Source organism: Nerophis lumbriciformis, linkage group LG12, assembly GCF_033978685.3.
Source record: "Nerophis lumbriciformis linkage group LG12, RoL_Nlum_v2.1, whole genome shotgun sequence".
NCBI classification, from domain to species: Eukaryota; Metazoa; Chordata; class Actinopteri; order Syngnathiformes; family Syngnathidae; genus Nerophis; species Nerophis lumbriciformis.
Genome location: NC_084559.2, coordinates 20,687,829 through 20,702,599, shown reverse-complemented (window position 1 = coordinate 20,702,599; position 14,771 = coordinate 20,687,829). Strand labels below are relative to the sequence as shown.

The 14,771-nt window shown below is 39.9% G+C and overlaps 1 protein-coding gene across 16 annotated transcripts in view; it reads right to left on the bottom strand.

The window, feature by feature from the left end:
* rimbp2b (RIMS binding protein 2b) overlaps nucleotides 1-14,771 on the bottom strand; it is a 276,812-nt gene that overhangs the window by 220,229 nt on the left and 41,812 nt on the right. For all 16 annotated transcript variants that reach the window (XM_061986076.1, XM_061986078.1, XM_061986082.1 and 13 more), the window contains one exon: nucleotides 5,929-6,066. In XM_061986076.1, coding sequence (XP_061842060.1) covers nucleotides 5,929-6,066 — 138 coding nt within the window. The remainder of the gene's footprint in view (nucleotides 1-5,928; nucleotides 6,067-14,771) is intronic.

The window sequence follows — 14,771 nt, the reverse complement described above, 5'->3', positions numbered from 1 at the left end:
AGATTGCAAGCCAGTCTGGTATCAGTGTTTGTGTCCAGGAACGGCCTACTGACTGCCAAGACCGAACACCGCCGTGACGCAGACAGAGCAGAGACAAGGCGATATCACCAGCGTCAACACATTCGCATTTTTGTATAATCATATATTGTGTCTAATTGGAGTTGTCGAGATTACCCCCTTCCCTCAGCGACAGCTTCAGTGATGTAAACAGGGACCTCCCAAATAAATAGAGGAAGCATGCAGGCTGGACTTTTAGAACGTAGTTTGGATCTGTAACTAGAATACATCCCAAAACACGTGTCTCCTCATTGAGCCAAATTGAACTCTGTCTCAGAATGATTCCTTGCTTCTCATCTGTTTAATAGATGTCATCAGTGTTTGAACCTGACAGTCACAAGACCTGCAAAACTAAATGAGCTCAAATGTACCTACAAATGAGGCGTAATGATGCAATATGTACATACAGCTAGCCTAAATAGCATGTTAGCATTGATTAGCTTGCAGTCGTGCACTGACCAAATATGCCTGATTAGCACGCCAACAAGTCAATAATATCAACAAAGTGCACCACAGCATAAAACGTTTGGTGGACAAAATGAGACAAAGAAGGAGTGGAAGATTTTACATGTAAACAAACACTATGGTGAGTTCAAGAACCGGCGAAATCAGTAGGACAAAACGATGCTCTCATCAGTGAAGCATACACACAAACACATTAAACAGTGGGCTTTCTAACAATTGGGAAGGTTTGTGTCATGTTTGTAAAACAAAAAAAAATATTTTCCCCATCTTTTTCCATTTTCAATCCTTTTTTAAAAGAAAATGCTCCAGGGAGCCACCAGGGCGGCACTAAAGAGCCACATGTGGGTCGAGAGCTGTGGGTTGCTGACCCCCGACCTAACTTAATGTAATGTTCATTATTGTAATTGTGTTTTTGTTTCCAGAATGTGCCTGTGTGTGACTGTGCATTCTTGTGTACAGTGAAGCGTTACAACACAAGAACACAAACCTCATTTTGCAGGCGTCACTTAGTTTCTAATCAATGCTGCTCATTCACATTGAAGCACAGACGTCAAAGAAACCCAGAATAAATACAAGCATCTGTAGAAAGCTTGACGGGAAAAAGGAAATTTTTTTAGATAGCTTTTTAGTGTGTGATTGGCCACAAACATTTTGCATTATATTGCTTATTATAATTGTCAAAAAAGGGTAACGAAGAAGGGGCAATGATGCATTTACTGCCATGAAAACATTTATATTGTCATTAATAACAGTTGGTCAGAGTCTAATGCTACTCCTCCTCTCAGGAGCATGTTTGTCTTCAAATTGTCTTCAATGATCTTGACATACCGAGGGAATACTTAGCCCAAGTCATTCCAATATTGATCCCAAGAAGCAAGACCAAGATTTAAGCTAAGATCTTTTTCAATCTAAACCAGAAAGGAGTAATACAGCACTAGTGTGTACACATTACCAAAACAAATCCATCTAAATCTGCAGGAAGTATGTGCAAACGTACAGGCAATGAAAATGCAAAATTGTGTTGTTGTTGCTCCATTTTTCCATATGTAATAATGAATTTGCTAACAGTTAACTGTATTCCCATACACATTGTGGAGCTGCTTCACTAGAACTAATCCTCCATTGTGGCACATATACTGCCGTTCTTAAGTATCACTAGAGGACTGGAAGACAAGGCTAAGCATGTTACACACAGAGGAAGAGCAGCGACAACACAATAAATACGTTCTTAGTAAAGTTTAAAGGGGAACATTATCACCAGACCTATGTAAGCGTCAATATATACCTTGATGTTGCAGAAAAAAGACCTTTTTTTTTTTTAACCGATTTCCGAACTCTAAATGTGTGAATTTTGGCGAATTAAATGCCTTTCTAATATTCGCTCTCATCGGGAAGAGCAATCCGCCATTTTCTCAAACACCGAGTCAAATCAGCTCTGTTATTTTCCGTTTTTTCGACTGTTTTCCGTACCTTGGAGACATCATGCCTCGTCGGTGTGTTGTCAGAGGGTGTAACAACCCCAACAGGGACGGATTCAAGTTGCACCAGTGGCCCAAAGATGCGAAAGTGGCAAGAAATTGGACGTTTGTTCCGCACACTTTACCGACGAAAGCTATGCTACGACAGAGAGGGCAAGAATGTGTGGATATCCTGCGACACTCAAAGCAGATGCATTTCCAACGATAAAGTCAAAGAAATCTGCCGCCAGACCCCCATTGAATCTGCCAGAGTGTGTGAGCAATTCAGGGACAAAGGACCACGGTAGCACGGCAAGCAATGGCGGCAGTTTATTCCCGCAGACGAGCGAGCTAAACCCCCTGGATGTCTTGGCTCACACCGTCCCTTATGCCACCGAAGATGATCAAGAGAAGAATATCGACCCTAGCTTCCCTGGCCTGCTGACATCAACTCCAAAACTGGACGGATCAGCTTTCAGGAAAAGAGCGCGGATGAGGGTATGTCTACAGAATATATTAATTGATGAAAATTGGGCTGTCTGCACTCTCAAAGTGCATGTTGTTGCCAAATGTATTTCATATGCTGTAAACCTAGTTCATAGTTGTTAGTTTCCTTTAATGCCAAACAAACACATACCAATCGTTGGTTAGAAGGCGATCGCCGAATTTGTCCTCGCTTTCTCCCGTGTCGCTGGCTGTCGTGTCGTTTTCGTCGGTTTCGCTTGCATACGGTTCAAACCAATATGGCTCAATAGCTTCAGTTTCTTCCTCAATTTCGTTTTCGCTACCTGCCTCCACACTACAACCATCCGTTTCAATACATTCGTAATCTGTTGAATCGCTTAAACCGCTGAAATCCGAGTCTGAATCCGAGCTAATGTCGCTATAGCTTGCTGTTCTTTCCGCCATGTTTGTTTGTGTTGGCTTCACTATGTGACGTCACAGGAAAATGGACGGGTGTATATAACGATGGTTAAAATCAGGCACTTTGAAGCTTTTTTTAGGGATATTGCGTGATGGGTAAAATTTTGAAAAAAACTTCGAAAAATATAATAAGCCACTGGGAACTGATTTTTAATGGTTTTAACCATTCTGAAATTGTGATAATGTTCCCCTTTAAGAAGTGTCGATGGATGCACTTTGCAGCAAAAAGTAAGCAGATATTACCAGGAAATTAACAAGTAGATCAATAGGAGTCTAGAGAGATGATAATATAATACATAGAGCGTTTTCTATTCGGGCTCCAGTACTCTGGAATGACCTACTGGTAACAGTTAGAGATGCTACCTCAGTAGAAGCATTTAAGTCCCATCTTAAAACTCATTTGTATATGCTAGCCTTTAAATAGACCCCCTTTTTAGACCAGTTGATCTGCCGTCTCTTTTCTGCTCTGCCCCCCTCTCCTGCGTGGAGAGGCAAATAGGTGACCACAGATGTGCATCAGTTGGGGACGTCTCTGCGCTGCTGACTTGTGGACTGGACTCTCACGCTATTAACTAGATCCACTCGACGTCCATTGCACCGGTCATCTGCGGTCCCCTTCAAGGTTTCTCATTGTGTCCCGTTGGGTTGAGTTTTTTCTTGCCCTGATGTGGGATCTGAGCCGAGGATGTCGGTTTGGCTTCCGCAGCCCTTTAAGACACTTGTGATTAAGGGCTATATAAATTTAACTTTGATTGATTGATTGATAATATAACAACAAATGTTGGGCTGCACTGTTGCTGTTTAGCGACCACTACCAGGCAAATACATAAGGGGATGAAAAATAGATCCATAAATTGGTGGTATTTATATCAAGTATTGTATTGGTATATGATTGATATCAGACTAATTAGGCTAATATTTGAAATTGTGTTTTTGTACATATTTTATTTTGGTCGTTTTTGTTAGTTATCATGAATAATAAGGCCCTGGATTACCGGTATATGTAAATGTTTTTTTGGGGTTGGTTAACCAAATTAAAGTGAAACTTTTGTTCAAGTGTACTCCTATAAAAAGAAAATGTATAACATGTATATTCAAGTTCAAATCATTAACTGGTTGAAAATAGAACCATGAGATTACGACATGTTTGACCCTATAATCTGAGTCGAAACTCGATGGGAATCGGAATCGAAACGAGGAACGGGAATTGGAACCGGAATCTTCCAAATTCAAACGATGCGGGCTGTAGAGCGTTTTCTATTCCGGCTCCAGTACTCAGTAGAAGCATTTAAGTCCCATCTTAAAACTCATTTGTATATGCTAGCCTCTAAATAGACCCCCCTTTTAAACCAGTTGATCTGCCGTTTCTTTTCTGCTCTGCCCCCCTCTCCTGCGTGGAGAGGGTGGGCACAGACATGGTCAGACACTGGCGAGCCTGAACACACCTGAAACAGTTATCAATACTAGTTATCAATCCATTTAATCCACTATATGACCCTCCCTAGTGTGCCTCTGATATGGCACGCCAGTGTCTGAACAATGTCTGTGACCCAGACCGCTCTGGCTGCAGTGCCCTCTGCTGGTTGTTCAGGGGAGTGTGTAACTCCACATTCAAACTCGGTCACATTTATTTGTGCATCTGGTTTGTGGGAGGAATGTCTCATCGGCACAGAAGCAAAAAAGCGATCCACATATGCAAATTCAATACAAATACAAATACAAAATCAAGCATATTTATATTCAAATCTCAAAAATATATTTACAAATACACGTTTATTCATACAAATTTTTGATTTATTTGTATGTCACATTTGTATTTGTATTTGTAATATATGCATATGTATTAATATCATATTGACATATATAAGTTGATGTAAGACAATTCTACTTCCATAATAATGTGCCAAAGTGGGAACCTACAGCTTTTATTCTGGCCAATCCAACCAGACACAAAATAAAAATTAATTTTGACATGTCATGTCACCTCATAGACCATACTTGCCAACCCTCCCGGATTTTCCGGGAGACTCCCGAAATTCAGCGCCTCTCCCGAAAACCTCCCGGGACAAATTTTCTCCCGAAAATCTCCCGCGGACCTGAGTCCGCTTTCCCACAATATAAAGAACGTCTACAGTAAAGCAGTCCGTCTGCCGTAAACAGCAATGTTGTGACACTCTTAAACAGGACAATACTGCCATCTAGTGCATTTGATGAAAGCACTTTTGTGCGTGCCACACAGCAATGCATAATCAGAGAGGGTGTTCAGCATGGTTAGAAAGATAGTGACAGAGAATAGAAAAAGAATGGACAATTCAACCCTTAACTCAACAATGAGTAGATGAGTGTTATGTGTGTGTATATGTGTAAATAAATGAACACTGAAATTCAAGTATTTATTTTATATATATATATATATATATATATATATATATATATATATATATATATGTATATATATAGCTAGAATTCACTGAAAGTCAATTATTTCTTATATATATTTATATATATATATATATATATATATATCCATCCATCCATCCATCCATTTTCTACCGCTTATTCCCTTCGGGGTCGCGGGGATATATATATATATATATATATGTATATATATATATATATATATATATATATATATATATATATATATATATATATATATATATATATATATATATATATATATATATATATATATATATGAATGAAATACTTGACTTGGTGAATTCTAGCTGTAAATATACTCCTCCCCTCTTAACCACGCCCCCGCCCCAACCACGCCCCCCGCACCCACCCCCCACCTCCCGAAATTGGAGGTCTCAAGGTTGGCAAGTATGTCATAGACGGATGTATTACAAGGTTAATACACCAACACACACATTACTAAATTACATTCCAGGGACATACTCTTTCTTATAAGGCAATTTTACACCATAAACCATTTCTGTTTCAAGTTTCCTTCTGCGCTGCCCTGTCCGGCTTGGCAGCCTCAACAAGCCAGCATCAAACGTTCATCATTTAAACTCACCAATAACCTCTGCTTCAACCTCTGGCTGCTTAAGGTCTCAAGGTTGGGTCTCGGGGCTGTGCTGCCGTTCTCTAGAAGACAAAGGCTGTCCAAACGCTGCAGACTGGGGAGCTGTCGTGGCAACACCTCATTTCTTAGCTGTAAATGAAAAAAAAAAGGAGAAAATATATGAATATGTAATTTTTATTTTCTCAGAGAGCCAAACTTGTATTAATTAACGGCGTATGCCTATAGGAAGGTATAGTTTTGTACAGGGGTGTCAAACTGTTATTATCCCAGGGGCCGCATGGAGGAAAATCTATTTCCATGCGGGCCGGACTGGTAAAATCATAACTTAAAAATGAAGACAACTTCAAAATTGTTTTTCTTTGGCCAAAAATAGAACAAGAATATTCTGAAAATGTACACATGACAAAATAATCCTCTTGGCAAAGCACTTCAAGTTGAAAAAAAATCGGTGCCGTTTCCAAAATACCATGAACTTAGACTATAGAACAGAATAGAATGGATTTTATTGTTATTATATTTGCATATAACGAGATTAAGGACTCCAACTTAAGGTGCGGTAGTGGGAACAAATATGGGATAGAAATAAATTACACAGGAGTAATAAAGATAAAACTAAGAATTGAAATAAATAGACTACTATCCAATAAAAATAATAAGCAATCCTGTACAATATACAAAACAATATACAAAATACTGTACAAAAATGTAATAAAGTCTATGACTCAGTGTTTTTTACAAAGCCATTAAACTTTAAACACTTCCTGTTCAGCATTATCATGTTGGCAGTTCATTAAAGACGTATTCGGAAAAGCAATCGAGTGTTTCCTCAAAGCGCCACATTGGTGACATCCGCAACTGCCACAACACATGCATTTACCATCATTCAAATGTTACAATTATAATTAGAGATGTCGAATAATGGCTTTTTGCCGATATTCCGATATTGTCCAACTCTTAATTACCGATTCTGATATCAACCGATACCGATATATACAGTCGTGGAATTAACACATTATTATGCCTAATATTGTTGTGATTGAAGTCACAAAGTGCATTATTGTTTTTAACATGCCCCAAAACAGCAGCTTGGAATTTGGGACATGCTCTCCCTGAGAGAGCATGAGGAGGTTGAGGTGGGGGGGTAGGGGGTAGCGGGGGGGTGTATATTGTAGCGTCCCGGAAGAGTTAGTGCTGCAAAGGGTTCTGGGTATTTTTTCTGTTGTGTTTATGTTGTGTTACGGTGCGGATGTTCTCCCGAAATGTGTTTGTCATTCTTGTTTGGTGTGGGTTCACAGTGTGGCGCATATTTGTAACAGTGTTAAAGTTGTTTATACGGCCACCCTCAGTGTGATCTGTATGGCTGTTGACCAAGTATGAATGGCATTCACTTGTGTGTGTGAAAAGCCGTATATATTATGTGACTGGGCCGGCACGCATAGGCAGTGCCTTCAAGGTTTATTGCCGCTCTGTACTTCTCCCTGTGTCTGTCCGTGTACCACTCCGTACAGCGGCGTTTTAAAAAGTCATACATTTTACTTTTTGAAACCGATACCTATAATTTCCGATAGTACATTTTAAAGCATTTATCGGCCGACAATATCGGCAGTCCGATATTATCGGACATCCCTAATTATAATACAATCAAAACAATGATCTAAATGACACCATAATAGCCGAATCAAAGGTAGCATAACTCCAAACGTAACCAATGTGAACATGGTAAATGTATTCATAAAATAAAATAGAACAAACAACAAATGTAGAAACACACATTTTTACAATGGAGTTCAGGGTGCACATCATGCTGTAAACAAACGGCGAGCGCTGCACGGAAATCTAACTACAAAGATGATGGTCATGTTGACTTTGCAATTTACTGTTTCATTATTTTTATCTGTCGGGTGGATAATTTACAATAAATAAAAAGGTATTGTGCGTTGCGACAGCATTAGTCTGTTGCCAGCCACAATCAACGCTGACTCAGCCAGCGTTTGTGGGTCTGATGGACCCGTTGCATTTTGTGGCTTTTAACGCCTCACAATCAAACACTTTTATGTTAAAATACTGAACAGATGTTTACCTTATCCCAATAAACATCTGTTCAGTATTTTAACATAAAAGTGCCAGTTTCTGCATCCCACAGGGATTCTTCTTTGGTGTTTCTGCACCTGCGGTTCCCACATAAGGTTGCAACGTTGTTTGTCAACACTGTCTGCTCTCATTTTATCGCACATTTGACCCTCTGATGTTCTGTGTACCTACACTCTGTCCTCCTCCTGCTGTGTGTGTGTGTGTGTGTGTGTGTGTGTGTGTGTGTGTGTGTGTGTGTGTGTGTGTGTGTGTGTGTGTGTGTGTGTGTGTGTGTGTGTGTGTGTGTGTGTGTGTGTGTGTGTGTGTGTGTGTGTGTGTGTGTGTACCCAGACATCTTATATGTCACTGTTTTTCAACCACTGTACCGCGGCGCACACTTGTGCCGTGAGATACAGTCTGGTGTGCCGTGGGAGATTATCTAAATTCACCTATTTGGGTTAAAAATGTTTTTTGCAAAGCAGTAATTATAGTCTGCAAATGATGTGTTGTTGTTGAGTGTCGGTGCTGTCTAGAGCTCGGCAGAGTAACCGTGTAATACTCTTCCATATCAGTAGGTGGCAGCCGGAAGCTAATTGCTTTGTAGATGTCGGAAACAGCGGGAGGCAGTGTGCAGGTAAAAAGATGTCTAATGCTTAAACCAAAAATAAACAAAAGGTGAGTGCCCCTAAGAAAAGGTCTTAAAGCTTAGGGAAGGCTATGCAGAACGAAACTAAAACTGAACTGGCTAAAAAGTAAACAAAAACAGAATGCTGGACAACAGCAAAGACTTACTGCGTAGCAAAGACTTACTGCGGAGCAAAGACGGCGTCCACAATGTACATCCGAACATGACATGACAATCAACAATGTCCCCACAAAGAAGGAATAAAAACAACTAAAATATTCTTGATTGCTAAAACAAAATAGATGCGGGAAAAATCGCTCAAAGGGAGACATGAAACTGCTACAGGAAAATACCAAAAAACGAGGAAAAGCCACCAAAACACTACACACAGGAAAACAGCAAAAAAATCGAAATAAGTCAGGGCGTGATGTGACAGGTGGTGACAGTACACCTACTTTGAGACAAGAGCTATAGTGATGCATGCTCAGTTGTGCTTTAAAGTCATATCCAACAATTGCGACAACGACTTTTTACTGTCAACTGAGTTTCATTTTTTAATGATTTCTGCTGGTGGTGTGCCTCCGCATTTTTCAACGCGGAAAATGTGCCTTGGCTCAAAAAAGGTTGAAAAACACTGTTATATGTAATATAAATGTGTAAGGGGGGTGTATGGTGTGTGGTCATTAAATATGTATTCTGATATATGTTCTTCACAGAAAATTAGCCAAATTCAGTGAGTCTCAGTTTGAAAAATTACTTAATTGTATCATTTTTCTTTTAATAAAAAAATTAAACCGAGTCCCACAGACCCGAACACCACACAAGGGTTAAACAGTGTCATGTCTGACGTGGGTTACACTTGAACTGCTATTGCGACATCAAGTGGACACATTTAGAACTGCAGTTTATTTCATTAAAAAAAATTGCAGCTCATGTTATACTTAAAGGAGAACATTATCACCAGACCTATGTAAGCGTCAATATATACCTTGATGTTGCAGAAAAAAGACCATATATTTTTTTAACCGATTTCCGAACTCTAAATGGGTGAACTTTGGCGAATTAAACGCCTTTCTAATATTCGCTTTTAGAGCAATGACGTCACAACGTGGCGTCACATCGGGAAGCAATCCGCCATTTTCTCAAACACCGAGTCAAATCAGCTCTGTTATTTTCCGTTTTTTCGACTGTTTTCCGTACCTTGGAGACATCATGCCTCGTCGGTGTGTTGTCGGAGGGTGTAACAACACGAACAGGGACGGATTCGAGTTGCACCAGTGGCCCAAAGATGCGAAAGTGGCAAGAAATTGGACGTTTGTTCCGCACACTTTACCGACGAAAGCTATGCTACGACAGAGATGGCAAGAATGTGTGGATATCCTGCGACACTCAAAGCAGATGCATTTCCAACGATAAAGTCAAAGAAATCTGCCGCCAGACCCCCATTGAATCTGCCGGAGTGTGTGAGCAATTCATGGACAAAGGACCTCGGTAGCACGGCAAGCAATGGCGGCAGTTTGTTCCCGCAGACGAGCGAGCTAAACCCCCTATCGACCCTAGCTTCCCTGGCCTGCTGACATCAACTCCAAAACTGGACAGATCAGCTTTCAGGAAAAGAGCGCGGATGAGGGTATGTCTACAGAATATATTAATTGATGAAAATTGTGCTGTCTGCACTCTCAAAGTGCATGTTGTTGCCAAATGTATTTCATATGCTGTAAACCTAGTTCATAGTTGTTAGTTTCCTTTAATGCCAAACAAACACATACCAATCGTTGGTTAGAAGGCGATCGCCGAATTCGTCCTCGCTTTCTCCCGTGTCGCTGGCTGTCGTGTCGTTTTCGTCGGTTTCGCTTGCATACGGTTCAAACCGATATGGCTCAATAGCTTCAGTTTCTTCTTCAATTTCGTTTTCGCTACCTGCCTCCACACTACAACCATCCGTTTCAATACATTCGTAATCTGTTGAATCGCTTAAGCCGCTGAAATCCCAGTCTGAATCCGAGCTAATGTCGCTATAGCTTGCAGTTCTTTCCGCCATGTTTGTTTGTGTTGGCTTCACTATGTGACGTCACAGGAAAATGGACGGGTGGTTAAAATCAGGCACTTTGAAGCTTTTTTTTAGGGATATTGCGTGATGGGTAAAATTTTGAAAAAAACTTCGAAAAATATAATAAGCCACTGGGAACTGATTTTTAATGGTTTTAACAATTCTGAAATTGTGATAATGTTCCCCTTTAAATTTCATTTTGCGGGTCGTGGGCCAGATTAAACCTGTTGGCGTTTGACACCCCCTGGTTTAGTACGTCACTGAATATGTTGTGTCTTGTTTGTTGTCAAAGCACACTGCTGCTGCAAAGCTCACTGATGATCAAAATTGCCTTGCACTCAATGTGTAGGAGTGTAGGTAAACGGCTGCTGGGAGCCAGCAGGCGGTCTGAGTGGAAAAACAACAAACAGCCACACTCAAGCGCAGCAAACAGTCCTCGGTAATGTCTACAAGCCCAGCCTGATGACGCATCTCCTGGATCAGCGACTGAAAATAGCTTAGAGTACAATGTGACAACCCTTAAAACTTAATTATTTTAAAGAAATACACAACATGTTATAGTAAAAGCGGCCGAATTAATCATGCTTGTCTCCCAAGATAAAGCTCCGATTGTTGCAAAGTACAAAAGGAATGCTTTTGTTCAGTTCAGTTTCAGTTTATTTCGAACATGCATACGATTCATATGTGAATTCATCACATATTTCCAGTTGTTTCATTACAGCACGTCCGAAAAGGAGTAGGAAGAACCTGAGCTTATTTAACCCTACCCCTTTTCATACCACGGCAATTGTACCCTATTTCCTTGCTCTCTGTAACATAAGAGTGAACAAATAAATCATAAACAAATAATATACCACAGTAAGTAAACAAATATTAAATGCATAAATAATCATTGTCTCAATAAAAAAAATTAAATAAAAAAAAAAGGGTTCAAGATGTTCATCATAATTCTTGTTCTGTGTACAAACCCTGTTTCCATATGATTTGGGAAATTGTGTTAGATGTAAATATAAACGGAATACAATGATTTGCAAATCATTTTCAACCCATATTCAGTTGAATATGCTACAAAGACAACATATTTGATGTTCAAACTGATCAACATTTTTTTTTTTTTGCAAATAATCATTAACTTTAGAATTTGATGCCAGCAACACGTGACAAAGAAGTTGGGAAAGGTGGCAATAAATACTGATAAAGTTGAGGAATGCTCATCAAACACTTATTTGGAACATCCCACAGGTGAACAGGCAAATTGGGAACAGGTGGGTGCCATGATTGGGTATAAAAGTAGATTCCATGGAATGCTCAGTCATTCACAAACAAAGAGGGGCGAGGGTCACCACTTTGTCAACAAATGCGTGAGCAAATTGTTGAACAGTTTAAGAAAAACCTTTCTCAACCAGCTATTGCAAGGATTTTAGGGATTTCACCATCTACGAACCGTAATATCATCAAAGTGTTCAGAAAATCTGGAGAAATCACTGCACGTAAGCAGCTAAGCCCGTGACCTTCGACCCCTCAGGCTGTACCGCATCGACAAGCGACATCAGTGTGTAAAGGATATCACCACATGGGCTCAGGAACACTTCAGAAACCCACTGTCAGTAACTACAGTTGGTCACTACATCTGTAAGTGCAAGTTAAAACTCTCCTATGCAAGGCAAAAACCGTTTATCAACAACACCCAGAAACGCCGTCGGCTTTGCTGGGCCTGAGCTCATCTAAGATGGACTGATACAAAGTGGAAAAGTGTTCTGTGGTCTGACGAGTCCACCTTTCAAATTGTTTTTGAAAACTGTGGACGTCGTGTCCTCCGGACCAAAGAGGCAAAGAACCATCCGGATTGTTATAGGCGCAAAGTTGAAAAGTCAGCATCTGTGATGGAATGGGGGTGTATTAGTGCCCAAGACATGGGTAACTTACACATCTGTGAAGGCGCCATTAATGCTGAAAGGTACATACAGGTTTTGGAGCAACATATGTTGCTATCCAAGCAACGTTACCATGGACGCCCCTGCTTATTTCAGCAAGACAATGCCAAGCCACATGTTACATTAAGGTGGCTTCATAGTAAAAGAGTGCGGGTACTAGACTGGCCTGCCTGTAGTCCAGACCTGTCTCCCATTGAAAATGTGTGGCGCATTATGAAGCCTAAAATACCACAACGGAGACCCCCGGACTGTTGAACAACTTAAGCTGTACATCAAGCAAGAATGGGAAAGAATTCCACCTGAGAAGCTTAAAAAATGTGTCTCCTCAGTTCCCAAACGTTTACTGAGTGTTGTTAAAAGGAAAGGCCATGTAACACAGTGGTGAACATGCCCTTTCCCAACTACTTTGGCACGTGTTGCAGCCATGAAATTCTAAGTTAATTATTATTTGCAAAAAAATAAATAAAGTTTATGAGTTTGAACATCAAATATCTTGTCTTTGTAGTGCCTTCAATTGAATATGGGTTGAAAAGGATTTGCAAATCATTGTATTCCGTTTATATTTACATCTAACACACTTTCCCAACTCATTTGGAAACGGGGTTTGTAAATATACTTCACTTCACACGTCAATTTTGTTCCACAGTCACAATTCTAACACTTTTTGAGTCTGTCTGCAAGATATTCGTAAATCGATAAATGCGACTTATACTCCAGTGCGACTTATATATGTTTTTTTCCTTCTTTATTATGCATTTTCGACCGGTGCAACTTATACTCCAAAAAATACGGTACTAAGATTGCATATGCAATTGAAAAGTGGTCCAGACAGCTTTATTTAAATGTGCCCTCCATATTTATGACATCCAAAAATGTGATGTTGTTGCACCACCAGCTCTCATGTATAATATGCAATCTATAATATGCAACACCTTTTCTGCAATATAGAGTCGCGCTCCATGGACATAAAAACACAAAAAAACACCTGCAGAACAGTGATCAGTCTTGATAAATCACACTGCGTGTGCTGAATAATTGTATTTAAATTTTCTCCTTAAGTATTGTGTGTGTTCTGATCATCAGCATATATTTTGCATATTAAATACAGTCGTGGTCGAAAGTTTACGTACACTTGTAAAGAACATAATGTCATGGCTGTCTTGAGTTTCCAATACTTTCTACAATTCTAATTTTTTTTTGTGATAGAGTGATTGGAGCACATACTTGTTGGTCACAAAAAACATTCATGAAGTTTGGTTCTTTTATGAATTTATTATGGGTCTACTGAAAATGTGAGCAAATGTGCTGGGTCAAAAGTATACATACAGCAATGTTAATATTTGCTTACATGTCCCTTGGCAAGTTTCACTGCAATAAGGCGCTTTTGGTAGCCATCCACAAGCTTCTGGTTGAATTTTTGACCACTTCTCTTGACAAAATTGGTGCAGTTCAGCTAAATCTGTTGGTTTTCTGACATGGACTTGTTTCTTCAGCATTGTCCACACATGTTAAGCCCTGACTTCAACTTATATTCAATTGAATAAACTGCAAAGACAAGATATTTAATGTTCGAACTGAAAAACTAATATTTTTTTTTTTTGCAAATAATCATTAATCATTGCTCCAAACCCTGTATGTACCTTTCAGCATTAATGGTGTCTTCACAGATGTGTAAGTTACCCATGTCTTGGGCACTAATACACCCCCATACCATCACAGATGCTGGCTTTTCAACTTTGCGTCTATAACAGTCCAAATGGTTATTTTCCTCTTTGTTCCGAAGGATACGAAGTCCACAGTTTCTAGGAACAATTTGAAATGTGGACACGTCAGACCACAGAACACTTTTCCACTTTGCATCAGTCCATCTTAGATGAGCTCAGGCAGCATTTCTGGGTGTTGTTGATAAATGGCTTTCGCTTTGCATAGTAGAGTTTTAACTTGCACTTACAGATGTAGCAACAAACTGTAGTTTCTGACAGTGGTTTTCTGAAGTGTTCCTGAGCCCATGTGGCGATATCCTTTACACACTGATGTCGCTTTTTGATGCAGTACAGCCTGAGGGATCGAAGGTCCGTAATATCGTTGCTTACGTGCAGTGATTTCTCCAGATTCTCTGAACCTTTTGATGATATTATGGACCGTAGATGGTGAA